Source organism: Lutra lutra, chromosome 5 (assembly GCF_902655055.1).
Source record: "Lutra lutra chromosome 5, mLutLut1.2, whole genome shotgun sequence".
Lineage (NCBI taxonomy): Eukaryota > Metazoa > Chordata > Mammalia > Carnivora > Mustelidae > Lutra > Lutra lutra.
This window is the reverse complement of record NC_062282.1, coordinates 71,173,539-71,185,542: the sequence shown is the minus strand read 5'-3', so window position 1 is coordinate 71,185,542 and position 12,004 is coordinate 71,173,539. Positions and strand designations below refer to the sequence as shown.

Here is a 12,004-nt window from a genome sequence, read left to right as displayed (position 1 = left end):
AAATAATTTATAAATAATGTGTATTCCCGGGTCATTGGTTTAGCGATCTGATTCAGTACTACTGGGGTTTGAGAAACAGTCTAAACTAAAAATGTGTACTGGCATAATTGCCAGGACTTAGTGACTGATTAGGTACTGGTACAGGTTGCTGAGAGAAGAGGACAGTTAGGATGACTCCCAGGTATCCAGTATTGTAAAGTTTCAGAGATGATGTGTTATAGGTGCTGTCTGTCCTTGGAAAGGTACGAAGCCTGGTTAAAGGTAGGTAAAACTAGGTAGTGGGTGTGCTGATTACCCACTTGGGAAGTTACTACAATTGGTATGGCCTTGATTACTGTGGCCCAGTTTTCAAAGCATTTAATAAATGAGCAGATAGTGTCTGAGGTCAATAAAGAAAACAATAGGGAGGAGTAGAGGGTAGAACAGGCAGTGCTTTGCACATTTTAATGTTCCCTGTGGATCTTGTTAAAGTAGAGATTTTGATTTATTAGATCTGGAATGGAGCCCAAGATTTTACTTTTTTTAAAATATTTTATTTATTTGTTAGAGAGAGCACACAAGCGGGGGGTACAGCAGTCAGAAGAAGAAGCAGGCTCCTCACTGGTCACAGAGCCCAATGTGGGGACTCAATCCCAGAATGCTGGGATCATGACCTGAGCTGAAGTCAGACGCTTAATCCACTGAGCCACCGAGGCATCTCAAGATTCTACATTTCTAATGAACTTTTACATGAAGATGAAATTATTGGTCTATGGACCACAGTTTGAACAGTGAAGATAGAGGTCTCTGGCGTTCAAACTTATCTACATATCATACTTTCCTGGATATTTGAATCCCTTGTCCTGAGATTCTAATCTAATTGGTATGAAATGTGGCCTGTATGTAGGTACAACAGAATTTGAGAATCACTGATAAAGGTCAGGGGGTGATGTATGTCATAGTGTGAAAGTGGCAGTGAGAATAGGTTAAACTGGCTCCATTCGGGATCTCCTGGTATCAGATGTAGAAGGAAAATCCTCAGAATCCTGTACTAGAAAGAACCTGGATTTAGCTACAGCAAAGAGTAGTATAATACAAAGGAAGGGTGGGTAGGAAAATGTGAGGGGCTTCTTCATGGGTGGTGGATGAGGATGAGAAGCACAACTGGATCAACTCCTCCAGGTTACACAGCTAGAGTTAGAGGCCATCTTTGCTGGGCTTCCCATTGGAATATTATTGAGCAGGTCTTTTTCTGTCTCCAAAGAGGTATCCTCAGCCTGTCCAGGAAGGAATGAGCCAGCTATTCCTTTTTAAAATTATTTTTTATGGCTTCTGGATTTATTTCCTGAGACTTGACAGGATGAAACTAGATTGGCTGGGTGTCAAGAGTTTTTTTTTTTTGTTTTGTTCTTTTTTTTAAAACTGATTCTTGTCTTTCCTTCTTTCTTTCTTTCTTTCTTTCTTTCTTTCTTTCTTTCTTTCTTTCTTTCTTTTTTAAGATTTTATTTATTTATTTGACAGAGATCACAAGTGGGCAGAGAGGCAGGCAGATAGAGGAGGAAGCAGGCTCCCTGCTGAGCAGAGAGCCCTATGCCTCCGGCCAATCCCAGGACCCTGGGATCACGACCTGAGCCAAAAGCAGAGGCTTTAACTCACTGAGCCACCCAGGTGCCCCCCACTTTTTAAAAAAGATTTTATTTATTTATTTGACAGAGATCACAAGTAGGCGGAGAGGGGCGGTGGGGAAGCAGGCTCCCTGCTGAACAGAGAGCCCCATTCGGGGCTGATCCCAGGGTCCTGGGATCATGACCTGAGCCGAAGGCAGAAGCTTTAACCCACTGAGCCACCCAGGCGGCCCCTGTCAAGAGTTTTTGCCCCCAAGCATTGGTTATTAATAATTATTGGTCACCTTCTTATGATGTATATGAAATAATCTATTGTTTTATATTTTTCTCCAGATATTATAATAAAAACAAATGGCAGAATGTAGCAGCCATGGCTGAATTGTCACCACTTTGAAGATATACATGAATGTGAAGTCAAAGTCCATAAAGCAGAATGTCTGCCTGAAATTATATATAATTCAAAAATCAAAATTCTCTAATTATATGTGATAAAACCTAGTGATGAAATTCTACTGAGATTCTTATAATTTACTTTTAATCAGTAAAGAAACACTCTTATGTATGTCTCTTAAATATATGTATTTGTATTGTAAAATAAGAACAAATAGCTTATATTAAAAGACTGTACACTAAACAAATGATTTCAGCTATTTATAAAGAGCAAAGTACCAGGCTACTGTGTAACTCCCTTTGTTTTTTTCCCCCAGAGTTTGTCCTCTATATGGATTAAAGTAGTAAAGTTGAAGCACTAAAAATGAAAATGCTTATATTACGAGCTATTTTTAACAGAACTTAATTGAAACCACATGAGTGAGAGACCTAATTCCAGGTCTGACTGAAAGAAACTCTATACTCAACTTTGCTGAAGCAGGGAATGTATAATATGTACAATCAATCATACACTAAGTTTTTGATGTATTACCTCATTCTCAAACCTTCTTTAGCTAATACTGTCTGTAAGATTTTATGTATTTATTCATGTGAGATATTATTTGTTGTGGTGTCTCTACACTGCTCTTCCTAAAAAACAGCAGTCCTATTGTCAGTGAACATAGTACAATTATATAACTGTTGGTGAAATTTTAACTCTTGATGGTTTACTAATGTTATTATACATAAAAGCAAGAGTCAGATTTTCAAAGCTGCTACAGTAAGAAAGAAAATTCTAAAATCAATGAATTAATTTGAGATTTTGTAAACTATAGCATTCATTTTTAAAGAGGAGTTCCATGAAGATATTCTTCTTCTTTTTTTTTTTTTTAAGATTTTTAAAATTTGACAGACAGAGATCACAAGTACGCAGAGAGACAGGGTGGGGGGGTGGAGAAGGCTCCCCACTGAGCAGAGATCCCGGTGGTGATGGTGGTGGTGGTGGTGGTGGTGGTGCTGCTGCTGCTGCTGCTGCTGCTGCTGCTGCTGCTGCTGCTGGTGCTTCTGCTGCTGCTGCTGCTGGTGGTGGTGGTGCTTCTGCTGCTGCTGCTGCTGCTGCTGCTGCTGCTGCTGCTGCTGCTACTACTGCTGCTGGTGGTGATGATGATGATGATGATGCTGATGCCGGGCTTGATCCCAGGACGCTGGGATCATGACCTGAGCTGAAGGCAGAGGCTTTAACCCATTGAGCCACCCAGGCACCCCTGAAGATATTCTTATGAATTATTTGACAAGGCCTTAAGCCACTAACAAAGCTACTTGTGATTTCTATTTCACACTCTCATCTGGAGGTGAAATACAGGAAAGTTGTTAGGAAATGTAGAAGAGACCATTAAAGATGGAGGCTAAAACCCAATTTAGATCTGGATTTTAAATCAGTACTCAACCAATAAAGCACTTGGGATGGTTATAAAAGCAGAAATGTGACAAGCAATGTGGGGAAGAAGAAATGAAATAGAAGGCCTATTCCCTACTTTCAAGGAGTTTATCATCCAAGTGGAAAGCAAGAGGACAAATTACTTGGTAGTTTCTAATCAGGTGGTGGGTTCCTGTGAGAAAGAATGACACCTGATTCCTAGGTTGGGCCTAGTGGGGCTGGAAGAAATAAACACTTATTTCATATCGCTCATAAGGAAAATAGAGCTAGCTCAGAAAGAGTTATATACTTAGATGAGGCTGACATGATTTGGAAAGTGATAGAGCCTGGATTTGTAGGCAAAAGTATTTTAAGCCCAGTTTTTTTGTTTTATCAGCTAGAGGATAGGGAAAAATGGGAGGGGAAAAGGATTTACAACTGGCATTCAAGAGCCTTAGTGGAGAGGGTATGACTTCTATTATGATTAAAAGGAAGGAAAGTAGAATAAACTTGATGGTTATCTAGAAGGCAGGAGAAGTCCAAAGAGGATTACTGTTAGCAAATCCCACAAGAAGGTTGTACACTTAACTTTTTATCTGTCGGTAGGCCTTAGAATTCTTAGAATTCTTTTAGGTCTGTGACCTAAAACTAGTTAACAATAGGACTTGATCTCTTTACTTCAATATATAACTGATTAATAATAATTTTTAAGCATTTAAATTTTTCAAATTTTACTTCATGAAAAAAAAATCTCAGGTCATAAGTACCCAAATCCAGTTGAAAATGCATGAAGGAGCAGATGTAATGTCATTTACAATAGAAAAAAATTTATTTTTAAATTTTATTTATTTATTTATTTGTCAGAGAGAGAGAGAAAGAGAGCACAAGCAGGCAGAGTGGCAGGCAGAGGCAGAGAGAGAAGCAGTTCCCCGCTGAGCAAGGAGCCCAATGTGGGACTTGATCCCAGAACCCTGGGATCATGACCTGACCTGAAGGCAGCGTGGCTTGATTGACTGAGCCACCCAGGTGTCCCATATTTAAAAAATTTTAACTGGAGTGTTTTTTCACCTCACCAAGGTATAATTTATCATGGTTTGTTCAGTTGTGAATAGCCTCTTCATCTTATATTGTGTTTATATGAAAGGCATAATGCCCAGACTTTCCAGATAAACGTTATTTATAACCTTTTCTAATGTAATATTGCTTTCTAAACTGTATTTTAAAATGTTGACCCATCTTACATCTTAAATCCTTCCTTGACTGCATATGTTCTTCTATATACCCATGCTTCACCCTTTTACACCCAGATTTCCTAAAAAGAGTGCTGTCTACTTTTGCACCAGTCCCTCACTCCTCAGCCCTTCCTCCTCTTCCCCCTGAGCCCAACACACACAGAGTCTGGGTTCAGCTCTGGTTCTCCACTGACACTGCACCCCTCAACGTTACTAGCAATCTCCCTGATGCTAATCTTAAGAGGTATTTTTCAGTTCGCATCTTACCCAACCTCTCTCCCAGCTAATGATATTGTAGACTAGTGTTCTATTCTTGAAAGCCTCCAGTAAGGAATGATCTCTTAGAAATGTTACTCTCCAGGCTTTCATCCAATCTCCAGCTCTTTCTCTTCCATTTCTTCTGAAGACTCATTTTCCTCTGTCCAGCCTTTAATTTTGGTGCTTCCTGGGGTTCTCTTCTAGGGCTTCTTCTCCTGTTACCTCGTCTCCTTGGGTAATCTCATCTAACTCTGATTTCAAGTACCATCTCTGTGCAGTTGACCCCAAATCTTTATAACTGCCATGGATACATGTAAATGGACATATGTAGTGATTATCTCTGCATCTGTCTCCCAAAGGATTAGTTGTCTTTCCTTGTATTCCCACAACATTCTGTACTTGCCCACATCATAGTATTTTCATAGTATTTATCATAATAATTACAATAATAATTATAGTTAATTTCCAGTCGAATTCTGTTTTTTTCTTCCTAGACTGTAAGGTTCTTGAGTGAAAGAACTACACTTGTTCATTATTGTGTTTCATTTCCCCTCTACCGCCATCCTGACTGGGTTTTGAATTTCCAAGCCATAGGGTTTAGATGGGATTAATCCCATCCTTAGTTCCAGGGGTGGGCCATTAATGGTTTACATAAATTAACATAGCTCTCCCAACTCTGGCACAATGATTGGATCACTAGGCGGGGGACCAAGGCCTAACAATTCTACTGGTATTAAAGCTCAAGAGTTGTTGTTGTTGTTGTTGTTTTTCTGGGAATGCTGGGATATAGATATTTTCTTTATTCTCTTGGATTTTTACCTGAATGGATTTTACCTGAATGGAAAGCTGCTGGCAGCCACCTGTGTCCACAAATGGAGGCCTGGGGATGGAGTTCACACAGAGAGATTAGAGCTTTGATAGAGAAACTGGATTCTTGATATCATTGTTGCTGTCCCTGGATACATCTGTGCCTGAACTTTCCATCTACGTTAGGTCTGGTTCTGATAATCAGTTTCTTTTTAAAACTATGCTAGTTTAGTTTGGTTTTTCTATCATGTGTAACATAGAGCATCCTGACTGGTGAACTCAACTAAGACCTGCCCAGACTTCTAGATCTCTATATCCCAATGTTTGTTTGTCATTACACCATGGGTTCTTATGGTATCCTATATTCAGCATATCTCAACCTGAAGTTATTTTCTCCCTTAAAGCAGTTCTTCTATTTTCTGTTTCAGTGTTAGATATCTTAATTCATCCATGTAAGTTGAGCCAGAAATTTGGATATCATCCATGACTCCTCCCTTTCTCTTATTTTCTCACAGGCAGTCATTCATGAACTTGGTCCTGAATCCTAAATAGCCCTCAGTATTTTCTATTCCCCTCCATTCCTATGGCCTTTCTCTGAGTTCGTGCCAGCATTATCTTGGTTTTGTGTACAGTCTTACCACTAGATTCTCAACCTTTATTCTGGTACCCTATAGTTAATTTTCCACAATGCATCCAGAAGGCGCTTTCTAAAATGTTCATCTGATCATGTTTTCTGCTAAAAAATCCCTCAGTAGCTTTCCAAAGTGTTCTGAATAAAGTATGATCTTTTAAATTTATTTTACATATTTTTCTTAATCTAGTTCAGTGTTACCACTAGATTACATTATAGGTCACTGAATTTTTATATTTTATCATGCCTCCAGCCTTGCACGTGCTCCTCCATCTGCCCGAAACACAACTCTCCTGCCCACATCCTCCTTTCTTTAGCTTCTCCTATTTTTATTTTTAATCCCTATTCATTCCTTTCTTCAGAAAATTCTCCTTAATTCCTCCAGAAGGCTAATTGTCTTTCTTTGTATCCCCATGGCAGCTGTACTTGGCCACTTCATAGCATATGTCACAGTGAACTAAAATTGCCTGTCAAATTCTTTTTTTTCCTACTACACTGTAAGTTCTTCAAGTATAATAACTATATCTTGTTTATTAGTCTATTTCCAGGTTCTAGCACAGTTGCTAGACACATTAAATATATTAAGTATCTGAAAAATATTTGTTGAAAAAATGTTTGTCATAGAAATGTGTCATTATATAAAGGAACTTCTTTTGTATACGTCTAATAGAATTCTGAAAATTTCAAACCAATTTATTTTATACTGAAGGTAAAAGTTTGATTCCTTAAAAGCATTTATCACAATATGCAATAACTCTTTGTTTACTTGTTGGTTTCTTAAGAGCAAGGACTCTACCTGTCTTATTTGTTATTGTACTCTGAGCACCTAGAACATAGTAGGTGCTTGATGTCACCATCTCTCTTTTTTTAAAAGATTTTTAAAAATAATTAATTAGTTTGTTTGAGAGAGAGAGAGAGAGAGCACAAGTTGGGGAGGCAACAGAGGGGGAGAGAGAAGGAGGGGGAAAGAATCTTAAGCAGACTCCTTGCTGAGCATGGACCCCCACGTGGAGCTTGATCTCACAACTCTGAGATTATGAGCTGAGCTGAAATCAAGAGTTGACACTTAAGCGACTGAGCCACCCAGGTGCCCCATTATCTCCTTTTGATTGTTTCCATTAGAATACAAAATTCTCTAATATCTTCTGTTTTGAAAAAAGAAAAACAATTTTCCTTCTTCCTATCTCCTCTCACTCCTCATTTTTCTGCTCCCTATCTCAGTAAAACAGAGGATTGTTTATATTTGCTTTACCACTTCCTTTCTACCCTTTATTTTTTTGAACACACTCCATTCAGGTTTTTGCTCACGTGAGTCCACTGAAACTACTCTTGTCAAGATGTCCCTGCTGAGAAATCTAATGGACACTTAAATTTTCAGTGACATCCAACACAGTTGATCCTTTCCTCCTTTTGGACATGTTTTCTTCTCTCCTTATTCTTTGCTGGATCCTTTTCTTCAAGACCTATAAGTGTTATCCTCATCGAATCTTAGTCCTGGACCCCCTTCTCCACATATACATTCTCCCTAGGTGAACTCCTCCATTCTATTATTTTAAAATTTTATTTATTTATTTGACAGAGATCACAAGTAGGCAAAGAGGCAGGCGGGGGGTGTGGAGTGGGGGAAGCAGGCTCCCTGCTAAGCAGAGAGCCCAATGCAGGGCTCCATCCCATTGACCATGATCCCAGGATCATGACCTGAGCTGAAGACAGGCTTTAACCCACTGAGCCACCCAGGCGCCCCTCCATTCCATGATTTTAAATGCCTCCAAAATTTATCTTTCCAATCCTGTTTTCTCCCCATATATTCTACTCAGAATCTCTACATGGGTATCTAAAAGACAATTCAAACTCAATATATCCAAACTTATTACACTTGATTTTCTTCTTCAAACCTGTGCTTTTCCTGGTCATTCTATTGGAAAATGACTTCCATTTAGTTACTTAAGGGAAAAATCTAGAAACTAATCCTTTTTCATTCCCTCACTTCTGTCAGAAGTCCTGCTGGCTGTATCTCCAGAATAACTCCAGTTAGTCATCTTCCACTTCCACTGAAAATGCACAGTAGCCTCCTATACACTTTCTCTGCTTTCATTCTCAATCTTTTAGAATACGTTCTCCTCAAAGCAGCCAGAGTAATCTTCTAGAGTCATTAATTGGAGGATGTCCTTTTCCTGTTTTAAAATCTTACAGTAGCTCCCATCACATTTAATCTAACCTCTTTGTCATGATTTACAAGGTACCTACATAATGTGGTACATAATGCTCTCTATGTCTTTGTAACCGCCTCTCAAACATCTTCTTCTTCCCAGAGTATACTCAGCTCTTCTGGCCTCTTTTTTCTTCAAACAAGTCAAACCCATTTCTGCCTCAGAGCCTGTGTAATTTTTCTTCTCTTTGCCAGAATGTTCTTTGTCACCTTCTTCCCACTGCCGGTTCCTTTTCATTGTTTAGACCTTAATTTAAATCCCACACCTTTGGAGAAGGCTGTCCTGACCACCCTGTGTAAATCTGGCCTTCTCCAGATGCTTGCTATCAACTTTTTTGTTCCTAGCTCATAGCATAGCTTGCAAACATCTTGTTTATTTTGCCTGTTCCCACTGAGAACTAAGTTCCCAAGAGTAGGGACTTCTGTGTTTAGCACTAATGTCCTCAGTTCCTACAGCAGAATCTGAGACCTTAGAGACCTCAAGAAATATTTGGTTGAATAAATGAATGTTTAGGTTTTCTGGTGTCTCAAACTACTGCCATTCCTTTATCATATAGCAGTAAACCATCAATTGGTTTAAGAGTTTTTAAAACTGAGGTACTGGAGTGCCTGGGTGGCTCAGTTGGTTAAGTGTCTGCCTTTGACTCAGGTCATGATCTCAGTATCCCCAGAACAAGTACCACATCAGGCTCTATGCTCAGCAGGGAGTCTGCTTCTCCCTCTCTGTCTGCCCCTCCCCCTGCTCACACACACACTCTCTCTCTCGCTAACGAATAAATTAAAAATCTTAAGCAAAACAAAACAATAACAACAAAAAACCAATGAGGTACCTTGAGTCCTTCAGGCAGTTTTGATGATCTAGATTCTGAATGTCTTGTTCTGTGACAGTGAAAACTTAACTTGTTTTAGGAAAATTTAGCACAATTGAGGCATGCTTATTAGCATGTGTTTGAGAGAGCAAGATTCCAATTTTATTGTCACCTTTCCCTGTATCTGTAACCAGAAGAGAGTGCCCTTGTCTTTTATATTATTGGAAATTATTTTCAATGTAGTCTGCATAATTAAGTAACTTGTCTTCTTTTATAACAAGCTTTTATCATATTAGTGCTTTCTTATTCTGTAATTTGAATATTACCCTGCAACATAAGGAAATATGATGAATGATAGCTAGTTTTTCTGTACCTTTCAAACATAAGGCTAAATGAAACTATAGAAATGAAATTATTATATGATTAGAGAATAGTAAAACAAAGTATCTCTTATGCAAGCAGTAATGTCCTTTCCTTTACTATTAATATCTATAGTTATCCCATGAAGTAACTTTTTCCCAAGATGAAAGCATATAAGGTTATTGTTTTTAGAAACTTGCTTCTGAGGGGACAAGGAAACACTCCTCTGTGCCATCCATGAACCAGCCGTGAGTTCTCAGTGTCAAGGGTTCTGTATATACAGGCTTGAGACTGTTTCCACTTGAAATCATTTAGTGTAACTTGCTAGTATAAAGGCAAAATAAAACATTCCCAAATGATTGATTAAGTGATTTATAGGATGTGCATATTCTCACTTTAAAAAATTGCATTGACTTCATTTTTTGTTAACAAAAATTTTATTCCATGTTCACATCTTTTGGGGGTAGGTGGGTAGGAAATAGTTTGAACTGTGTAGATTCTCTTATATGTAGATTTTTACAGCTTGGTACTATAAATGTATTTCTGTTATGATTTTAATATTTTCTTTTCACTAGCTTACTTTGTCATAAGAATACATTATGTAATACATGCTTTGTGTTAACTGTTTATGTTATCAATAAGGCTTCTGGTCAACTGTAGGCTTTAAGTAGTTAAATTTTGGGGGAGTCTAAGTTATACTTGGATTTTTGAGTTGCAGGGGTTGGGGCTCCTTGCCCCCACCTTGTCCAATGGCCAACTGTATACGTAATTCATTTTGCCTTATTAAAAATCTTTCTTTGTTTGGCGTCAGAATCAGAGGATTATCTTTACACTGCTGTTTTGAATCTGTATTGCCCAGTAAGTTTTGGAGTTTGGGCAATGTGCAGTGAAGTTATGAATGAATCTTAACTTGAGAACCTCAAATGTCACCTTCTCACAGAGACCTTCCCCACTCCCTCATTTCATTGCTTAGCTCTCATTACCTTGTTTAGTTATTTATTATCTCCTTATATAGAAAGTTAGCTTTGTCTTTGTGTTTACTTTGGATCCCCAGTACCTGGACCAAGGGCGCTTAAGCATTTGTTGAATTAATAAATTAATTTCTTAAGGCATGTGGGTGGCTCAGGTCCTGATCTCAGGGTCCTAGGATTAAGCCTCATTGGGCTCCCTAGGGAGCTCAGTAGGGAGTCTGCTTCTCCCTCTCCCTTTGCCCCTCCTACCTACTGGTGCTCTCTTTCTCCTCTCAAATAAATAAATAAATACATACATATGGCCACTTTTTTAATAGTTTAAACTCTAGCTGCAAATTAGTGGAAGTTGGTAGCCACGCAAGGAAAATACATTGATTTGTCTGCTTAATTAAATGAAATATTCAAAAGTTTTTTTTTAATCTATCCTTAAAACCACGTACCAGTTATTTCTTTTCTTTCTTTCTTTTTTTTTTTTTAAAGATTTTATTTGTCAGAGAGAGGGAGAGAGAGTGAGCACAGGCAGACAGAATGGCAGGCAGAGGCAGAGGGAGAAGCAGGCTCCTGCCGAGCAAGGAGCCCTATGCGGGACTCAATCCCAGGACGCTGGAATCACGACCCGAGCCGAAGGCAGCCGCCCAACCAACTGAGCCACCCAGGTGTCCCGAGTTATTTCTTGACATCCATATTTACCAGAGAATTTTATCCTACAGTACAAAACTCCTTATTCTGGAGGGGAGTGGGTTAATAAATGGTGCTGAAAATTTGCAAGACCACTTTGATCTGAACCCTGATAAAATGTGGCGTCCTGGGTTTAAAAAGAGTGTAAGGTCATTTTTGAGCAATGTTCTTTCTTCCCCCCCTTTGTAATGCACTTTTTCTCGTATCAAATCCATTTGTTTATAGTTCCACCGTGGAATTCTCCTCTCCCTACCTACCCAGGCGTTAAGATAGAGCTTAAATCCTATCGTTAGGGTAGTGAGAAACGCTAAAGGCGGCTGCCGGCCCGAAGATCCTGGCCGAGGCCTTTTTCTGCTGGAGATCAAAGCTGTGGCAAGTGTCTGGGCAGGGCTCTCCACCAGCCACGCGCCGCCAAGCTCTGAGCCCACACCCCTCGCGGCCCGCACTGGCAGGCCTGTGGCCCCCGCACTCAAAGTCCAGACTAGGTTGCGCGCCTTTTCTGCTCAGGGGTCCGCTGGACCGGTCAGGAGCGCGACGGAGGTGCGAAACCTCGGAGGCTGAGGAAAGGATGGCGGGCGAGGGTCGGCAGCCCTAGAGCTCTAAGCATCTCGGTCGTGGCTGCCGGAAGAGGAAGCTTTCTGCATTCCAAAGTACCGGGC

At 39.6% G+C, this 12,004-nt stretch overlaps 1 protein-coding gene across 5 annotated transcripts in view; it reads left to right on the top strand.

The window, feature by feature from the left end:
• Positions 1–2,646, top strand: part of MEIKIN (meiotic kinetochore factor) — a 90,493-nt gene extending 87,847 nt beyond the window's left edge. For all 5 annotated transcript variants that reach the window (XM_047731551.1, XM_047731553.1, XM_047731552.1 and 2 more), the window contains one exon: positions 1,938–2,646. In XM_047731551.1, the coding sequence (XP_047587507.1) occupies positions 1,938–1,969 (32 nt within the window). In that variant the 3' untranslated portion in view covers positions 1,970–2,646. The remainder of the gene's footprint in view (positions 1–1,937) is intronic.
• Positions 2,647–12,004: the final 9,358 nt, after the last annotated feature.